Source organism: Lutra lutra, chromosome 1, assembly GCF_902655055.1.
Source record: "Lutra lutra chromosome 1, mLutLut1.2, whole genome shotgun sequence".
NCBI lineage: Eukaryota > Metazoa > Chordata > Mammalia > Carnivora > Mustelidae > Lutra > Lutra lutra.
This window is the reverse complement of record NC_062278.1, coordinates 41422391-41443834: the sequence shown is the minus strand read 5'-3', so window position 1 is coordinate 41443834 and position 21444 is coordinate 41422391. Positions and strand designations below refer to the sequence as shown.

The following is a 21444-nucleotide window of genomic DNA, read 5'->3' as shown; positions in this document are numbered from 1 at the left end:
CGGCTTGTCGTTCCGGGCTGGACAGGACGGAGGGGAATCCAACCGATCTCACTTTGGGGAAGTACTGCGTTTGCAACGAGAACAGCGATCTCCCACAAGGGACCTGGTTCCGGAAAGTGAACCCCTGAACTCTCGGGAGCCCGACCTCCCAAAACGCGCCTGGGAGGGCTGCGCAGATGCAGGTGCGTGGAGAGCGGGTGGCGGTCCCTGCGCACGGCAAGCTCCCGTGATGCCGCGGGGCCGGCCAATGGAGGCGCCTGTTCCCCACCGGTGGGCCTGACTCCCGGGAGCGCTTGAATGTCCTCTGCGGCCAGTTCGAACTTGGGTGCACCTATAGTTTGGTATTCTTAAATTACATAGTACTGTGTTCAAATAATTTGGTTTTGTTTAGCATTAGACTATGAAAAGTTAAAAAAAAAAAAGTCACCTATGCCCTGCCTTAATTTCATTTCTTTTCTCTCTCTCTCTTTTTTTTTTTAAGATTTTATTTACTTATTTGACAGAGAGAGATCACAAGTAGACGGAGAGGCAGGCAGAGAGAGAGGGAAGCAGGCTCCCTGCTGAGCAGAGAGCCGGATGCGGGACTCCATCCCAGGACCCTGAGATCATGCCCTGAGCCGAAGGCACAGGCCTAACCCACTGAGCCACCCAGGCGCCCCTTGCTTTCATTTCTTAATTTAGGATCGGCTGTTGCTTGCATTCCAGTCCTGGCAGGCTAGGTTTTAGACGATGCTGTATCGTGAGCAATTCAGGGTTTGGGACTCCGGAAGCCCAAATACCAGGGTTTAACTCTGCCATTCACCAACTGTAATCTTGGACATGCCTCTTTGCCTTTTTGTCCCTCAGTTTCCTATCTCGAAATGGACTTGGTAGAGTTAGCTACCTCATAGGGTTGCCCGGGATGGCGGTGCGGGTCATAGTGCCTGGCACCTAGAAAAACTCGGTGCATGTTAGCTGCTACTGTTAGTGTGGCAGCAACTCGTATTCACCAATGGAAAGGCATGCTCTGCTCGACCGAGACCGATGAAGGAATCAGACTTAAACACATTGTCACCTGCCTCGGGCCTCTTCCACATTTTAGACATATTTCAGATTTGCTAACATTTAATTAGGGTATTGCCATTTTCTAGTTAAAATGTACATATCTTCAGATACAGGTGAGCAAATCTAACTTTTTAAAAAATACCACAGCTAAATATGAGCTATAAAATAAGCTGTAAATGTAGCGTAGGCATTCAAAGCATGGTTATTACTAATTTGCCAGTGGATGTTATTTGGGGTATTATTTGCTCAACAGATTAAAATCCTGCATTTTCCATTAAGTATTAATGAGTGCCTACTATGCTAGGTATTGAAGATTCAGAGAAATGACACAGACCCTCCTTTCAAGAACGTTTTGAAGAGTGCTGCAAGTAAAAAGATGGCAAGTGCTCATCATGCTGGTGTGGACTATATGGAAGGTATACCCAACCTTTTCTTTCATTCATTCTTTCATTTACAAAGGTGGGGGGAGTATTTATTGAGCACCTATTTGCCAGACATTGCTGTGTTGGGAACAAATAACAGTTTCTTTGGAGCTTTCAGTCTAATGAGAGGACACAGACAATAAACTTGTAAGAAACTATATACTGTGTCAGGAAATGCTATGAAGAAATATAAATCAGAAGCAGGGGGATGGAGCCGATGTTGCTATTTTATACAGACTGTCAAGAAAGACTTCTCCTCTAAGTAATATTAGAAGAATGACCTGATGAAGTGTGTGAAGCACAGAAGAGTGTTGTCGGAACAAACAACGGTGAGGTTCCAAGGAAGAAGCAGAGTGCTTGGCATGCAGGAAGGAGGCCAGAGCAGCCTGCTCGAGGAGGAGGCAGTGAGGTTAGGGCTGCCGTCAAGATTGATCTAGAGCAGGGTTTCTCAGGGGAGGCACTATTAACATTTTGGGCAGGATAATTCCTTGTTTGGGGCTGTATGCATTGTAGGATGTTTAACAGCATCCCTTGCCTCTACCCACTAGATGCCAGTAGCACCTAGCACCTCTTCCCTGAAGCTAGCAAATTAAGTGAAATAACCGGGTTTGAAAAAACACTGCACATCTAGGCCCTTGCAGGCCATTGTGAAGACTTTCGCTTTTTTACCTCCTGTCTTCATTTTCTGTTATTCTCTCAGTCTCTTACTCCAGACTAGCCACAGTGGGCCCCTTGCTATTTGTTCCTTAACCTTGCCTTTTGCTTTTATTTACTTGAGAGAGAGCAAGCAAGAGAGAGATCATTGGGCTGAGGGAAGGGTAGAGGGAGAGGGAGAAGCAGACTCCTCTTTGAACAGGGAGCCCAAGAACCGGAGGCTCCACCCCAGGACCCTAGGACCCTGAGCCAAAGGCAGACACTTAACTGTGAACCATCCAGGCGCCTCCCCCGACCCAAGTTAGCATTTCTAACAAGTTCTTGGGTGATGTTTATTTTGCTGCTCTGGGGACCACACTTTAACAATCACTGCTAATAGAAAAAAATGAAACATCAGCCACCTAAGACTTCATCCTTTGTCTCTGAAATCACTGATCCTTGGGCAAGTCTGACACTCTGTTTGGATGTATTAGAGCCAGCCACTCATGCTCTATATTTGCAGGAAAAACTGCATGGCAGTATGAAAACTTCATGGCATTATGGTTTTAGGAGGACACATCTGATTTTTCAATCCCACCTCTCCTGTGTGACTTCAGTCAAGTTACTTGTTTTTGAGCCTTGGTTTCTAAAACAGTGTTCGTGTCTTTTAACAATTAGGGGTAACATAAATAAACTAGTATGTAATAACTTAGTAAAACAGGAGACATTTCTTCTCCAGTGTAAAATAATTACATATTATATTATACATATTATAATAATTATTTTTTCTCCACTTATAAATAAGGCATTAAGCTCTCCCACTTTGTTTTAATTCCATGTAGTATTGGATTGCTGCTCCAATTGACATCTTCATATATAGCCAAACCTTCTGACCTTTTATTAGTTGATTCTTGAAACTGGTATGGAATTTATATTAAGCTCTGAAAAGCAACCTCATTTATCTTGGAAGCATACTTAGTAGTATTCAATTACTTTCCAGAATTCCTCAAATCTCAGAAAAGAAAAATGAAAAGTCTAGATTAACTCCAATACCTTTATCTAAATACCTCAATACATTTAATAGTCTAAAATCATATGACCAAAAGCATAGACTGAGAATTCCAGATCTCAGCTCTAGAATGCTTCAGTAACTTTTGCAGTGTTTTTCAAAGCATGATTGCAGTATGTGCAAATCACTGGACGTAGCACCATCCTTTCATTTGCATTGCTATCCTATCAAACAGGGTATTTTTCTACTTAAGCCCTCATTTTTTTCTAGTTTCAAGTTATAGCAAAGGGTATAGGGGTTTTCCTTTGTTTCTCAACCAAAAAAATAGGAGCCCTCATGCCCAAGACCTCATTTTTAAGTTCAGATTAATTGGTTTATACATTTTCCCACTGAAATGTTTTTAGGAAGTCATTTTCATCAATATTCACTCCTTGTTCCAAAGTGACTTCTCTGTTTTGAGTTCCACCAGATGCACTTCATCTTTGATTTACCAACACAGATAAATCCGTCCGCTGTCTTTCATTTAGAGAGTTCTGATATTTATGTACCTACTAAGTTTGCAGAGGGTACCCAAAAACTTTAATAACCAGCATTGTCAACTTTTAATTCCTGCATGTGGACATTAGTTAAAATAATGTCTAAAATGTTTTATGTAAGCTTCTAGATGTTTCTATTTTAAAAATGTTTTTGAAAATCATCTGAGTATGGTAATATGAATTGAAATAATTTATTCTTATGGGACATAATAGAAATTTTCTTATTTACTGCATACCTTAAGCCTAATTCCTTTTGAAGCAGTATGCTACATAAAACTGAACACTTCATTACCAACAAGGACAATGTTTTATTGAACAAGTCTATGTACAGTACAAAAAATTTCTTGAAATGAGACGCTATTGTTGTATTATTGCAGTTCAATGGCTCAGTTTTAATTTGTACTCTTATAAAATGCAAAGTAAAATAATTTAATGTTCAACAAGGAAGCACAAATTTCCTTTCTTGCTGAATCTGTAATATCTTTCACATATTAACAATTCCAAAATGCATATGCAGCATTTAGGCATTCTGAAAAGGTGTTTTTACAGTACCAAATAAATTAAAAGATAAACACTATCATCCCTTTTAGGTTTTTTCATCCATACAACAGTTTAAACCAAACATGAAAGGAGTACGGCTGAACCTTCAAGTGTGATTTGAAAAGAATCACAAGTTCAATGTTATAAGTTACCTACTCATTATATAATCGATGGTTTAAAAAAATGAATATGGCTAAAGCCCAAAGTACCAGTGTCCTTGTCCACGGAGATCCCGCTTTTCTGTAATATCTGAGCAGCAAAAATTCAGATTTGCTCTTTTGTTGACCTTACTGAAACAGCAGAAAGTTTATAGTTAATGATTTGAAGGAAATTTTTATTAAAAAAAATAAGGATTGAAACTTGGTCCATGTAAGATAAGCATATCCTCAAAATAGAAGGAATAGAAAGTAAAAGAGAAGAATCTGAGGAGTAAGAAAGCTTCCTTTTCTTCTGAATCCCAAATTAGAACTGTTGGAAGTTTATACACCCCACAAAAGCAAAATGATGTAAGCTTATGCTTTATAAGACATAAATAATGAAATGTACACATACTTTCAATAGCAATTATTTGAGAAGTATATAAAGAGATTTAGAACAGCATGGCCAAATAGATTTTTATAAAACATTCCTTGATTTAATTATGTATAAACCGATTTGATCTAAGTGTTTCAGAAACAGTTTTCCCTTAGCAACACCAAAGTAGAACTAAATCCTCAAATTAAAGACAAAATTAACAAGTGGAATATGTTTAAAACATCTTGGTATGAACTCCAGAATGAATGAAAATAATTTGCAGCATGGATTTGTCAATAGATACAACTTATAAAAAATAAAAAGTTAAAAAATGTGATAAAATATTAAGTTGTAAATTTTAAACTTCTGGAAAATGTACAGAGGAGAAATTATATTTCAAAAAAACTTCATGGTCCAAGTGAACTAGTTTCCAACCAGACTCTTTATTACATGATGAATTTTATACTGATCTGGAATAGAACTCAAGTATTTGTATTTTCAGGATCAGAAAGTTTTTTTTTTTTTTCTTGTTTTTTTTCCTTTGAACTGACCCTAAAGGATTAAAAAATCTGATTGAGTTGTGTTTACTTATCTGTTATTTAAATGTAAATTCCACAGCCTAATGTAGGCTACACAAACAGAACAAAAACCTTAATTTGACTGAAATGGACTCGTGACTATCAATTGCATAGTAGTGAATGAATAAATAATAAAATTGGGCTTTTTGTTTGTTTTGAGATCTTTCACGACCTGGAAATCCCAATTTAATAAAGTCGGGATGCTATGTTGGAAAAACTATCCCCTTCCTTAGTGACTTCATTCAAGAAGCTTAATATTCAAAAATTTGTAATAGTAGAATCCAATAAGATTATCTGCTTTGAACAAAAATATATGAGTTGGAAAAACTGGAATATGTGGTTGACCATGGTGCATTAGTAGCTCCATTTTTTAAGAATCTGCCTTTGCATTTTTGTTCATTTTATCCCTGCTATAGATTAACACACTAACAGGTAAAAGAAGGGTCTTTTTAAGCTTCCTCTTCTAGAGAATGTACAAGTGGAACACATCTGAGTGGGTATTTTAAAAAACATTTTGTGTTTTAACAATTCATTGCCTAGTAAGTTAAAATCTTCCTTAGGAAAATTACTGGTCATCAAGGAAAATAAAAGCATCAATATATCTTAACTGTGTTCCTGCCGTGCAAATTTTTGTGTAAATATTTCCTTTTATATATAAAAATTACTATTCGGACCAAATTCATCCCTAATAAATAAGAAAGCATGAGTAGTATGGCTTATTTTAGAATTAACTCTCCTAACTGAATAAAACCAATGAATTCTTGACCTGATTTTAGCTGACATTTTTTTTTTACAGCCAGTTATTTTTATAGGACTGTACTTAGATAACTCACATTAATGTCTAAAAGGACCTTACTATGAATCATCAAGCAATGTCCTAACACTACTCTATATACAAATAGAAATATCCCAGTGTGCTTATACCATTATTCACATTGAGTTATTTGCAATTCAGTGTTTTCCTTCAATTAGATAGCCTTTATGGTCTTAGATTCCTCCCATCTCTCCCCAAAGTTACTGATGGTACTTTTTCTATTTAACTGACACTGCTGCCTTTAAAAACAATTCACTGGTATTACAAAAATGGAAAGTGGAAGGTTCTATTAAGAGCTTATTAGCGAAGTGTTGTTTTGTTTGTTTGTTTTTTAAATTTTCGATGCTGGCATAATATTCATTAAACTCTGTTCTGTCTGATCAACCAACTTGGAAACAAGTTACAATCTTCTATGGATAGCATGGTGGTAAATCAAGTTTTATTTTCATGTATCAGTTTCTAAATTATAATAAACCAAATAACAATAGTTCTTTAAACCATGTTTGAAAAGAAGGGAGGACATAATCTGATTATGTATGACAAGAAAACAAATCTCATTTGTAGAATACTTTTAAGTTGTTTATTGTAAACCAACCCTTCCCCCCTTTTTTAATAATGGATTAACTTTTCCCTTTCTGTAAGGCCATAGTTGGTATTTCTTTCTGACTAGTTGCCTGAACACGTTTCTCATATAAGTGAAACCAAACATGCTGCAATAATAGTAATCAACTTTTTTAAAAAATGTGGTTTTCTGGATAACTGGTACTTTGGGAGTTTTGTAATAACCCTTTTGGAGTCTAAACCAGCACATCTTTCTGAGTTCATTCTAGAAAATGTGCTTTTGTCTTTATCTTTAGTAATCCAAGACCGCTTGAAAATTAAGGCCATCAGGAAAATAGCAAACTGATGATGCAATTTCTTGCAGTGCTTTTTTCACACTACTGCTTGATCGACAGATCTTTCTGAAACATTTTTATCAGGCACCTGTAAAACAGAACATGTCTGTTAATTCAAATTTTATAGTTCAACTGGAATTCTAAGTCAGAGTTCTCTTTATGCTCTTACTCATTCAAAAAAATACTGTTATTAGTAGAAAGGCAAGATCTTGTTTTGCTAAGTTTTGTCTTTCAATTATTTTCTGGTTCCTTTTCACTTCTGTTTCCGTAAAGCAGCTCAACTTCACTTGGTTTATATTCTGGCATGCAAATGAAAGGATGTCCATCACAATTACTGTTTCTAAAACTTTTATCACATGAAACTAGGATTGAAGAAATGCCTTAGACACAGTGAATACGTATGACCAAAAAGTATGAAAAACTGTGTCCAAGTTCTGACTTCCACAGGTTCATAGACTACACCTATGCAAATTACTTAACTTGTGAAATGTCAGTTGCCTGATCTATAAAACAGGAGTAGTAACATCACCTAACAGTGTCTGTATGAATTAAAAGAAATAATGTATGAGGTGGTGCTTTATCATCTGTGCAATAACTTCTTAACCTCAGAAAGATCTATGGCATTTTCTATTTCTACAGAAAGACCTATTGAGAAGATAGAAGACTTACTTTCATCATCTGAATCAAATCCAAAGAGTGTCTGACATTTCTTTTGTGCAAGGTGAGCCTCAAGTGCTTCTGCATTACAGTAGGTGGTCAGGCATTTGCCACATCTTAATCTTTTCATGGATTTTTTACAAACGTTATCTTGATCAGAACAGGCATCTACTCTATCAGTCAGAAATTTTCTGCGTTTTGGCATACTAAGGTACCGTTCATCAAGGTAACTGGGAGGCAGTGGTCTGACATACGGCTTTGTTAAAATTAAGCCATATGAAGTATGTTCACTCGTCAGATTTGGTTTGGAAGGTGCCTGAGATACTGGCGGGGTATTATGTTCTTGTGGTACAACACTGGGTAAAATGGAACCGTTTTCTGTCCTGATTCTATTTGTATCCATTTTCAAAGCAGGATCTGACGAAACTAAAGTTGTCTGCTCTATTCCACTGTGTCCATTGACTAAATCACTAATACTACAATTATTTTCAGAATTTGGCTCTCTGTCAGGCATCTTTTGGTCTGTCAAGCTTATATCAGAAACAGTGTCATCAGAATGCTCATTTCCATTCTGAACTAAACCATCTGTTTTCTTTTCCATACTTTCTGTACATGTCTTTGGTTCTGTGGAATCTTTCCTTGATTTGCTAGTAGAAACTGGCAGACTAATAGTTTGTTTCTCATTACTAGATGAGTCTTTTTCCTGATGATTAGGATTTGAGTCTGTAAGAACATCCCAAAGAATTGTTTCACTTGGTTGTGCAGATGATTCTGGTGTTTTACTTAAATAGTGCTGAGCCTCATGTTCGTATAGGAGAGGAAGATCTTCAAAAAGCTCATGGCATTCTGGAAAACTACACTGAGCTTGAAATATCCTGTGACTTTTTGTGTGCTGAGCAAGCTGGAATGGCAACTTAAACGACTCATTGCAATTAAAATGCAAACAAAAGTACACATTTGGATAGCTGTGTCGATTAAGGTGATCGATAAAATGTTGAGAATCTTCAAATTGCCTCTGACAGAATTTGCATTTCCCTTTGCTCCACTTCATTACTGTTTGCCGCACATTTAAATCCGTTGGATGTACAGTCCTTGCATGTTTATTTAGAAAGCCAATTCTTTTAAATATCCTGACACAACCAAGAGCAGGGCACTTAAAGTTTCCTTCTTGATCTGTAGCATATATGTCTTTCGGATGGCACACAGTTCCATTGATTTTATGGAGTACTGAAGTTTCTTGATTCAGGTCATAATCGTCATCTTCGTAATCACCTTCCTCATCCTCTTCCTCCTCATAGTCATCCTCACATACAGGCAAAGGCTCTGAGACATTATTTAAAGAAGTCTCAGGACTTCCATTCTCAATCATGTTTTCAATAACCTCTTCCGAGACACTTACGGGAATTTCAATGAACTCAGCCACATGTGCAGGAATGACTTCTTTGTTTCCATCACTGGAAGCAGTAATTGTCTCTATTTCCAAATGTTTACTACCAGAATTCCCATTTTCAAATGAAATGAAAGTATCTGAACAATTTACTTCTTCCAAAGCAGGGATTTCCTGATCCTCTTGTTGGGCTGCAGCAATTTGCTGTCTTTGTATTTTTTTAACATGATTCTTTAAATGCTTCTGCATAAGTCCTCTGTTTCTAAATTTCCTACCACATATTACACATGAAAAACTGCCCTTTTTCTGATGAGCCTGGGCATGTCTTACAATGTGACCACCTAGAAATTCTTTGTTACATAACATACACCGATGCCTTGGGACATTGTGGTCTACTTTGGAAACATTAAGAGCCATAAGATTTTTCTTCGTATTAATGTGACCCTTAGGTTGCACTCTAGGTATATCATCAGGATCAAGCTCTCCAGTGCTCTGGTCTGTAAGAAAGTCCAGCCCTTCATCTAAACCTTGCTGTTCCACTGCCTTCTTTAGATTACCTATAGAGTTTTCCAGTGTACTTTCATTTAGAAATCTAACTGCTGATTTATCACTCAATAATGCTACACAGTTTTTCTTAATCATTACAAAGTTCCAGAATTCGGGATCAAAAAACAATCCCTTTTTCAAAATTGGAAGCAATTCAAAACGAACACGATTTTGAACACTACTTGTGCCTTCATTATATTCCTCATCTGGACGTTTGTAAAGCTCTTCAACAGTATGATAAGCTTCCAAGGAGCGCTCAAGAAAAAATATTGAGAGTGCACAAATCCTGAGGATCTCCAAATCATTTGGCAAAAAATGTGCAATTGTTTTATAAATTAAACATTTAGTTTTGGGATCATCATGAAGATCTAGTTGTAGAGCACAACCGCATATTTCCACACAGATCTGTAGGCCATCTTCTTCAACCTAGAAAAGGAAAAATAATACTAAGTACCTTTGTAAAAAAAAAAAAAAAAAAACTATTATACTTTTATCCTTTTAAAATACAACTCTCGAGGATATCTGGGTGGCTCAGTCGGGTAAGTGTCTGCCTTCAGCTCAGGTTACGTTTTGAGGTCCTGGGAAGAGTCCCACATTGGGCTCCTTGCTCAGCAGGTAGCCTGCTTCTCCCTCTGCCAGCAGCTCCCCCTGCTTGTGCTCTCTCTCTCTCTGACAAATACATAAAATCTTTTAAAAAAATAAAATACAACTCTGAAATGAAAGCTGAATAAACGCTGTATTACAAATGTGCAATTTTTAATATTTAAGTAAAATCTTTCTTTTTTAACTTGAGAATAATCTGGAAGAGACAGCATTTTAGCTTCTAATTTATTTAATTTTCAAATTTGACAATTCTTACTAACCATTATACAAAATGCCTCATAACAGATCCAGCCCCATTTATTTTAGGTACCCATCTCATATTTTGAGGCAGAAGGCTGAATTAAATGTATTTAAAGCATTTATCAATTTTAACATTGTCAATGTTAAAAAGAACTATATTTTTAAAATAATTGCTTACAGAAACTTGTAAGTCCGCATTAAAAATATTACTTATTAAATAATATTATTTATCCATGTAAGAGGAAAAGTGTGGCCCACATGAACAGGGCAATTACAATCTTTAAAAATCTAATAAAAATCAGAATAATGAACCTACTTGAAAATGATCTGAAAATTATTCAAGCTTTGAAACTTGTACTGATGACTCAAAGAAAACTACACTTGAATTTATTGCCAACTCAAATGATAAATAGATTTGGAATGACATAAATACTTCTGTGAATAGAAAAAGACAATAATAGTATGACTTTAAAAGTGTGTGTGTGAACTGCCTGCATCTGGTATAATATAGATGACAGGGAGGAACACTACCCTGCCACCAGCCTCATGTCTTCATCGTCCCTTACATACTGTCTAATCCTACTTAATTACTTCAGTTCTATAAGCAGAACTTAATTTGCGCATCATAATCCCAATTTATCTAGCTAGTAAATTCCTATCCATTTCCCGTTCATTCTTTGAGAATCAGTTTTACTCTTAAAGTTTTTCTCCCCATTCATTCTGGCCCCACAGAGTTAAACATACCCTATTCTTTCCACTAAGAATAGTTTATACTTATTTATAAAAAGCACATACATAATTGTTTTAGTGTATACCCCTACCCCCTGACTTTGAATTCTTAAACCACAGGAATAGTATCTCGTTTTTTTATATTCTCCTATCATTAGCATAGAAGCTGGCTTATAGTGACCTCTGAATAAATGTCTGCAAATGTAAATGGGATCAGATCTGTTATACTGATTTTGGCTTCCTCCTATAAATCCATCATTTCAGGGCACCTGGGTGGCTCAGTGGGTTAGGCCTCTGCCTTCGGCTCAGGTCATGATCTCAGGGTCCTGGGATCCAGCCCCACACTGGGCTCTCTGCTCAGCGAGGAGCCTGCTTCCTCCTCTCTCTGCCTGCCTCTCTGCCTACTTGTGTTCTCTGTCAAATGAATAAATAAAATCTTAAAAAAAAAAAAAAATCCATCATTTCACCTTGGAATCCTTTTCTGAATTCAGATTTCTTATTTCTGATTATCTGTTACAATTAGATATTTCCATCTAGATTTTCCAGATATAGGGAATTCTGGTCTGCTTCAAAACAAAATTCCTTCTCTTCTAAGTTCTATCTATATCCTCTATCTTAACTCATGAATTATCATGTACCCAGTTGCCCAAGTCTAAAATTTTAAGATCACAAACAACAACAGACTACTTCCTTCCCTGAAATCCTTCAACAATTCCAGTATATTTATAGTTAAGTTCTAATTTTCAGTGCAGCATGCAAGCCCCTTAGGGATTTCTACCAACCACTCGCCACTCTGCAACTTCCTTCAGTCTGAGTAGCCTCATCTCCCACACACCTCCCCACATTAATGCCGATGGAGAGTTGTGAGAAAAACAAGTAATACAAAGAGGCAAAAATGCTCCGTAAACTACAAAATCCTCTACATGTTAGTATTCCCCTTCTCTATCATTCAAAACCCAGCTTAAAGCATCTTCCTCTGTGAAGCCTTTTCAGATATGCCATCTGTAATGTCTCATTCTTCTGAACTCATATATCATTGTTTGTGCCTCTTTTCATAGTACTGGAGCACATAAATGATTTATTCCATGAGTAGAGATGTTTTTAGTATAATTAAGCACCTTTCCAATATTTATTTCATCTTTGAATTTTTCCTCTTATATTCTCAGGTTGACTAGATATGAAAATAAGAAAGCTTTATGGTAACTATGAACTTCACCTATATTGTAAACTTTTTATAACAAGAATCTTTCAACTTGTGGTGCAAATCAGAATCCTATGTAAAAATTACATATGATACTTTTTTTTTTAAAGTTTTACAGGTGATTCTGGTGCACTTCAAATGTTGAAAAGGATTCTATAGCATACTTTTTTTTTCCCTTTTGAGGGGGATAGAGGTTAACTTTGACAATGCATTTGAATGACATTCTACTATTTAATAATGAAGCTATGAATCCAGTTAGTAAATAGGAGATGTATAAAACTTTGAATACAATGCTGCTAACTTTATATCAGAGGGATATAATCACTACATGGTCATACACCTAATGAGTGACATGATAATGTGATAAATGCATAAATAGATTAAAAATTTTAAAATATATTATTTAATGGATGCCTCTTATATATTTAAAAGTAACCCACATAGAGATTCAGCTAAATGGAGCTACCTAAAGTGTAGGGTAGCTTTATCTTTCTTATCTTTGTATTCAAAGTTCTGTTAATATTTGAGGGGAAAAAGTTAAAAGATCTGCAGGATCCCATTTCATGTTTATCTAAGAATCTTATGTACAACTGTTCCCATTTTTAAGTGAACCATGAAGAACTTACTTCAGAACTATTTTTAAAAACAGGTAATGGATTTCACTATTACTTTAAACAAATACTCTAAAAATGTGTCAGGTTTCAGAAATACCTCAAAATTCACTGTTTTTTTAATCTGAACACCAAATTTAAAACTATGAACTATATTTTTCTGTGAAAGTGAGCAGGTATTACCTGTGGTTATACAAATTTCATTTGCAAATAAGAGTCTGTAAACAGGACTTAGGATAGTTTTAAAAGTGATAAACTTATTTAAGAAAAGAGGTAACAGCTTCTTAGGGAAGCAGTTGTTCCCATATTAAATTTTAAGTAACACCAAACTGGCAGTTTTTCTGTCTTTTTTTCAGTTATTTTCACTTATGTATACCCTTAGTACCATGTTGGTTGGGGGAAAGGAAGACGTAATACATGGAGAATGTGGCCTTAAAATCCTCCTTCCCTTCAAATAAATTTTATCATAAAAGATTCAAGATTTGGTGAACCGTCATTTAAAATTCATTTAAAATTAAGGGATAAATATATCCTATTTACCTCATCTTTAATGATTTTCATGAAAGGAAATATTACTCTCACATTAGTTGCTGTTCTTAAAAGCTGGTAGCATTGATCTACAAAAACTTGTTTTGAAGGATTAGACTTAAGCTGAAGTTTACTCCATATGAAAATCAACTCCCTGTAAATGAGAAAAAAAGAGAAATATCAAAAACACATTTTATTCAAATACAGATATTAGCGATCTTTTGCTAGTTCTATTAAGTACCCTGGCTGGAGTGTATACAAAGTGGGTGTAAATGGATATTATGTTACTCTCCAAGCTACTTCTGCTGCCTGGGTGCTACTAAAAGAAGCTGGGAGGAAAACAGAGATCAGAAACGGTAACACGGTGGTAACACGGTGGTAAGGAATGAATCCTCATCATATGCTGACAAACCTGCACCTCTAGTACATGATAAATTCTAATCCCTGTGTACCAATATTAATGATACTACTTTAAAAAAATAAACTTTGGTCTTTAATACCTACTTGTAAATTCAGAGATCAATTTTGTATACTTTCTGCAAAGAAATGTTCATTATTTTTCATTTTCAATCTATGAAGATTCCCAAAGTACTATAAGTTAAATTGTAAGATATTATAGGTTAGACTCTGAAATTTTATGTTTCAAGTATTTCACAGATAGATTCTTTTCTAAAATATGGCCACTTAAATTATATAGTCAAGGCAGGAGTTTGGGACAAAGGAATTCATAAGATATAACTGATATATTTAGATATCATATGCTAGTAAATTATAACTCTTTAAAATGTATCAAGTGACATAAAGCATATTTTAAAAAGTATTAAAATAACTGATGAAATTTTTTTAAGTGATTTACTAAGAAGTATACTTTGAGCCCAACACTTATAGCTATTAAGTCTAAGGACAGCTTGACTACTATCATGAAGGTGCACATTGTCTACTTAGACAATACAGAAAACACAAAAGAGAAAATGATAGCAAGCAACGTAGAAGACAAAACCAAAATTCTACTTCCATTTCCTTCTGGCTATGTGGGTATTCTTGAGTTTCAGTCCACAACCCCACTTTTTTTGCATACATAAAATCTCACCAGTTTTCACACCTTCCTCTCAAATGTCTAGCTCTGGTTTCTCTCCCTATTTACATGCCTGGGTATTTCAATTTAAATTGCTGTGTATCACCAGAATCCACCAAGAACAAATAATACTCCCGCAAAACAGATTATCTTTTCCTAGGTCAATCAATGAATACTGAACGTTACTCAAACCTGTTTGGTTCTAATCTATTTATTTCCCACAGCTTATGTATTTCGATTATATTTTTGCCTACAACCATAGCATGCTTTCTCAGTGCTACTACCTTAGCTCCTCTAATCTTACATATAGACTTCTGCAGGGGTTGCTAAATGGACTTTCAAATGCTTTCATTCAGTGTATTCCATATGTCATATACTATTAACAGCAACAAAAACATAGGTTTTGGGGTCAGAAGGATAGGATTTTAATCCTGTGCACTCTTCGAGGTTAATTAGTTAATGTGCTCTGTTTATTCTCATTTTGTTTATGATAATTTACTGTACTTGGAAAGTACCTCATTTCTAAGATGAGCTTATCTTTCAAAGTCCTGATCACGTAACTTCTTCATGAATGCCTTCATGAATACCCCAAACTGAAGTGTTAACTACTTCAGAACAGATCTTATCCTCTTACTGATTTCATACCTTTCTTATAGTTCCTCATTGCTATTTTGTAGGTCCTATTCCCCCAACTATTACTACATTGTAAATCTCAGTAACACATTATATAGGGCAAGTAGTGGCAAGAACATAAGACTGGGAATAAAAGAGTTCTTAAGAGGACATTATATACTAAACAGTGTGATACTACCCAGTTCACAGTGAGCCACCTTTCTCTGGAAGTAGTCCTACTAAACAAGGTTGGAATTCCAGTAGCCATGTTTCCTATATGAACCTCCTCACCATCCTTAAGATACTAAGTCAGGGGTAGGAAACTGACCCCAGTTAGGCCAGAGTCCCTGGAATGTTCTCAACTCTAAACTATGAAGCCTGGAGACTGTTGACATTCCTTCTGATCTGCAACAGAAGAGCAGTCAGTCACAGAGAAGAAAGATCAGTGTCCCTGGTAGCAGTTATATTTGGGGACCTACTATATCCCTGCCCCTCCTTTTTTGGTCATACCCCAGTATTTTTTCCATGCACTATACCTTTTCCCTAAACTAATTAGAGACAGGATGCTATCACTTACAAACTGACTAGTATATATCCCAACTCCATATTGTTACTACCTATGTGGCTTTTATCTCTCTATCCACAGTTTTCTTATACATAAAAAGAATTGAGAGAGTAAGTGAAAACACCTAGATAAAATGTCTAAATGTCTAGTATATATGTTTAATAAATCACTAATTTCCTATATTCTTTCCTTATTTTTATAGTCTTAGTAGTACCAGGCTGTGCGATTTATGCAATAAATATTTGGTAGTTAAGAAACTGGTAACAAAAAAAAAATGTATTCCTAAATGCTAAGAGCATTTAGAGGGAGTCTCTTAAGGAACTATATTAAGGGAAATTGTAGACATAGAATGAGATGATGGTGGACACTCTAAATAAGAGGTATTTTATGAGCAAAGGGAAGAGGTAGAAGGCAAGCACATTAACTATTTAAGAAGACATACCAGGGGCGCCTGGGTGGCTCAGTGGGTTAAGCCTCTGCCTTCAGCTCAGGTCATGATCTCGGGGTCCTGGGATCAAGCCCTGCATTGGGCTCTCTGCTCAGCAGGGAGCCTGCTTCCCCCCCCCCCCCCCCCCCGCCTGCCTCTCTGCCTACTTGTGATCTCTGTCAAATAAATAAAATCTTTAAAAAAAAAAAAAAAAAAAAAGACATGCCATATCTCTGCAACAGATTTAAAGAGAAAAAATAAAAAACGATAGTTGGGGGGCACCTGGGTGGCTCAGTGGGTTAAAGCCTCTGCCTTCGGCTCAGGTCATGATCTCAGGGTCCTGGGATCGAGCCCCGCATCGGGCTCTCTGCTCAGTGGAGAGCCTGCTTCCTCCTCTCTCTCTCTCTCTCTCTCTCTGCCTGCCTCTCTGCCTACATGTGATCTCTGTCTGTCGAATAAATAAATAAAATCTTAAAAAAAAAAAAAAAACGATAGTTGGAAGTTATGGGAGAGTATTCCATTGCATTCAATTTTACACAGATGGATATTTAACATATTAGAAATGTATGTATTTATTCTCCAACTTGCTCCAAAAAATAAGTTGGAGACTCCTAAAAGACATTTTTAGAATACAATATTATTATTAGTTTTCTTTTTTGAAGAGGGAGATGTTATTTCCCTTTGTTTCTGTTAATTCAGATGAAACTTGGTGAATAAAATGTCATCTCAAGATCCTAGTAAATTTACCAGGAAAGGGCTACCAATATGGATTTTAGCTTTCTAGCAAGCAAAGCAGGTATCTCAGGATATGGTTATGAAGCTCCATTTTGACTGAGTTTACAAAGGGTTCTCAGGTTTTACTTATACAGTGGATTCTGAAGGAAAATAAACATCCTGAAAACCAGTGATAGTCTTCTTTGCTTATGAGCAAACACTGTTTATGAAGCTTACATTTTCTTTTCAAACAGAGGGTCCTTTAGAAAACACAGCACCTATATAGTGTACAAACACATTTCCCAGGTAGCTAACTACTAATAAAATCATCGACAAGTTGCAGAGAATGCAGGGTATAACAGGATCTCCAGTCACTCTTAAAACATAGATGCTTTTATATATATATATTTTATCTGTGTGTAGTAAGTAGTATTTAATAGAAGAGGCTGTGAGTCAGGCTGCCTGGGTATGAATCCTGGCTTCATTATTTACTAGTTGCATGGCTTGGACATAATAGTATCTACTCCATAAGATTACTGGAATAAAGAAGGAATGCATATACAAAGTATAGACTATAGAAAACACTCAGTATATACGAGTAGCTGCTGTTATTATTACTAGTAGTTGTTGTCAGCAGTGGTGAGAGAAATGGGGTTGGTAACTTGCTCCACTGGTTTCATATAGAGCAAAACTGAGCTGTGGATCAGGTTCTGTCCACAGAAAAGGGGAGATGAGGTTAAGCTGGTTTGTAGGGAAGGCCAAAATGAAATAGACCACACAGACCTTATAGGCTGGAAAGAATCCTGCTCTTCAATTACGGTAAGAAATCAATTTTTAGAAGCATCAAAAAAGGACCCTAGCAATTCAGAAATATAGAGGAGAGGTAGAAGAAATAAGAGAGCTGGGAATCAGAACTCTGCCTACTCAGAAGGAAGGATAAAGGAACAGTTAGGCAGCTGGGAGTTGCATACCCAGCTTCTATTCTTAAAGGGTGCCAGTGACAGGAAAGATAGGCACTCTTCTGTTTTTACAGATTAAAATGGTTAGCCAAGAGAAGAAAGCAGAGTATCTTCCTGGTCTTTCTGTTTGTTTTATATACTTGAGATTCCAATTTACTTATGAGTTTTTTAAAATGAAAAGGCTAAAGATATCCCATTTAAATAGCTTAATATAGCCAGAGTCAGAACATTCCATTCCTCCTTTCCCCACAGGAAAAGATCTACTATAATAGTCATGACTATATTCTGTTTCTAACTACATATCAAGAAATGATAATACTTTAGGGGTGCCTGGGTGGCTCAGTTGATTAAGTGCCCTGACTCTTGATTTTGGCCCAGGTCATGATCTCAGGGTTGTGATACTGAACCATGGGTTGGTGTGGGGCCTGCTTGAGATTCTCCCTCTCCCTCTCCCCCTTCTACCTCCCCTTTTCTAATAGATAGGAAGGAAGGAAGGAAGGAAGGAAAGGAAAGGAAGAGTAAGACTTCAAAAACTATTTCAAATTATACATCCTACCACTGTCTCCTGATCCCATTTGGAATTCTACTTTATTTGGTAAACTTTTTAATACCAATTTGCATAATCAATTACAAATATACTCCCCTAGAACATAAGCCCACTAGTTTCTAGACCCTGTATTTCTGAGTCTGAAGATTTTAATCTATAAAGTAAGAATATTAAGTGAGTTTATCATTTAAATCCATCTTCAAGCTACTTTTTAAATATTTAAGAATTTATATCCAAGATGGTGACGTAGGGAGACCCTGAACTCAGCTTCTCCAGGGACACACCAAATCTATACCCACTTATAGAGCAATTCCTCCTGAAGAACTGAGGAGTGACTGGACAACTTCTACACAACAAAAGATAGGGAGACCACACAGAGAATAGCAAGAAAAATAGAGACATTTAACAAAGGGAACTACCACTCCCAACACTGTGCACTGCAGTGGGGAGTAGTACTGAGGGTGTGTGAACAGATTCATTTGTGTGCACACACACACACACACACACACACACAGAGAGAGAGCTGCAGTTTAAAAGGGTAAGTAGAATATAAGGGATCTATCCCTAGAACTCTGCCAAACATCAGGAGATGGCTGGAACACTCTCTCTAGGTCAGTGGGGCTGTCAAGCACCACAGTTTACATTCCCCAACCACCTTGACAGCATGGATAGGAACATGGTCCAGGCAATCTACCACCTCTACCCATACCAGCCCCAACTGTCCCACTGGCAGCTCCAGTGTAGTGCCCACCAGGACACCTGTTGTCCATGTTCATTATAGCTCCAGACTACTTGACAAGGTAACACAGGCACAAAGCACCATGAAATACTCCAGGCCCACACCACTACAGCTCCAGACAACTTGCCAGGGCACCCCTGGAGCACAGCATCCCAGGGCACCGTAGTCCAAACCACTTCTGCTCCGGATGCCCCAGGAGGGCAACCCCCTACACAGAGTATCCCAGGACACCCCAGCCTGTACCCACTTTACCATCTACTGTCACCCTCAACACAGGAGAGCACTGGGACTACCCTGTATCCACTTCAGCTTCAGCTGTTCTGCCAGTGTACCTTCTGTGCAGAGAACCCCAGCATCACCCCAGTCTATAGCCACTTCAGCTCCGCCCTTCCCACTAGCATGGCCCCAGTACACAGGGCACCAGCCACAGCTCTAGCTAGCTAGCCAAAGACACCAGGCACACACAATCTATACAAGAGATGACCAGACACAAGATCATTCCTTCAAGTGTAGAAGCAGCTGTTCCACCTAATTCATAGAAACAAAAACAGAATGTCAAGCAAATGAGGAGACAGAGGAATATGCTCCAAATGAAAGAACAAGGGGGGAAAAAAAACTCAGAAAAAGAACTAAATGAAACAGATAAGTGATCCGGCTGATAAAGAGTTCAAAGTAATGGTATAAATATGCTCACCAGACTGGAGAGAGGAGTGGATGAACTCAGTGAGAATTTCATCAAAGAAATAGAAAATATAAAAGAAGAACCAATCAGTGTTAGAAAGTATAAAAACTGAAGTGTAAAATACATTAGAGGGAATCAACAGATTAGTGAATGCAGAACAGAGCAGCAGTCTAAAAGATAGGATAATAGCACCCAAGCTGAATAGCAAAAAGAAAAAGAGTTTTGAAAAACAAGGATAAGGGATGTCTTAGATAACACCAAGCAAACATTTACATTTTAGGAGTCCTAGAAGGAGGAGAGAAAGGGGCAGAGAACTTACATGAAGAAATAATAGCTGACAACATCCAGGTTCAGGAGGCACAGAGTTTGAAACAAGACAAACCCAAGGAGGTCCACACCACTACACATAATAATTAAAATGTCAAAGAGAAAGATAAAAAAGTACAGTTCCTTACCCAGAACGATGCAATTAAAAGCTCTGAGAGTAGGCAAGAAAACCTGCTTTAAATAACAAGCCCTCTGTGTGACTTTATGTTTACTAAAGTTTTTAAAGAGCTACTTGATACTAGAATGACAGATTTTAAATTCCTTACGGTTGCTTAGTGCATGTACCTATTTCTAATTGTTTGTGTAAATGGTGGGGTTGAGGAGCAATGGATGAGGTCGAAGAGTGCTAACGTTTGACAAACCTGGTAGTCTGGGAACTAGTTATGAAAATGACAAATTTTCTTGAGGTAGAGAGTGTGGCTATCGGGAAAGTAGAGGGAAGATATATAAACAAGCACTGGTAACTGAAATGTCTTGTTTATGGTGCTTGGTGACTGTGGTTCACTACCTAACTCTGTCTGTGAAGTAAACCTTGTTATGGTGATAGTTTTCAAAAACTATTATAAGAAATAAACTAGACTGAAGCATAAAATGCAAAATATATTTAGATTTGACTGATACCTCAAAGATAAAAATTGCTGTTTTTAGGAGTATGGTATTCTTTTAAAGCCCAAATATCTCCTGACTCACTATTCTGGGTAATTTTTATCACTACCAATCACTCTCAAACCGATCTATAATTTGAACTTAACCACCAGGTTAAACAATTTAAATAAACTAGCAGTTTATTTTATTTCTTAAATTTCTTATCTTCAGTGACATTAGTACTGGAATTTCTCTCTTCAGAAAAATAAACTTTAGATATAGACAGTATATAATGAAGGCTTTGTACTCTATTAAAATTTTCCACTAATATTAAGCTTACCTTTTAAAGAGAAGGTTTATGAAAAATATCTATTTCAGAATTTAAAATTCAAAAGTACTGATCAAAAAATGCCCATAGGGCGCCTGGGTGGCTCAGTGGGTTAAGCCGCTGCCTTCGGCTCAGGTCATGATCTCAGGGTCCTGGGATCGAGGCCCGCATCGGGCTCTCTGCTCAGCGGGGAGCCTGCTTCCCTCTCTCTCTCTCTCTCTCTTTCTGCCTGCCTCTCCGTCTACTTGTGATCTCTCTCTGTCAAATAAATAAATAAAATCTTAAAAAAAAAAAAAAATGCCCATAGCTGGGGAGCCTAGGTGACTGAGTAAGGTCCGACTCTTGATTTTGGCTCAGGTCATGATCTCAGATGAAAACTACAAAACTAATAAATGAA

General features: G+C 36.9%; 1 protein-coding gene and 1 long non-coding RNA gene across 5 annotated transcripts in view; one reads left to right on the top strand and one right to left on the bottom strand.

Moving 5' to 3' along the window:
• Positions 1 to 47: 47 nt before the first annotated feature.
• Positions 48 to 21444, top strand: part of LOC125095814 (uncharacterized) — a 62085-nt gene continuing 40688 nt past the window's right edge. The window contains exons 1-4 of one of the 2 annotated variants that reach the window (XR_007125957.1): positions 48 to 182; positions 1349 to 1460; positions 7625 to 7706; positions 12314 to 13560. This is a non-coding gene — a long non-coding RNA (uncharacterized LOC125095814). Of the gene's footprint in view, positions 183 to 1348; positions 1461 to 7624; positions 7707 to 12313; positions 13561 to 21444 lie in introns of those variants that run through there. The other variant, XR_007125959.1, reaches the window with a different exon arrangement.
• Positions 5425 to 21444, bottom strand: part of ZNF654 (zinc finger protein 654) — an 81557-nt gene continuing 65537 nt past the window's right edge. For all 3 annotated transcript variants that reach the window (XM_047722275.1, XM_047722283.1, XM_047722290.1), the window contains 3 exons: positions 13500 to 13641; positions 7655 to 10001; positions 5425 to 7073 (listed from right to left, as the gene is read on the bottom strand). In XM_047722275.1, coding sequence (XP_047578231.1) covers positions 7066 to 7073; positions 7655 to 10001; positions 13500 to 13641 — 2497 coding nt within the window. In that variant the 3' untranslated portion in view covers positions 5425 to 7065. The remainder of the gene's footprint in view (positions 7074 to 7654; positions 10002 to 13499; positions 13642 to 21444) is intronic.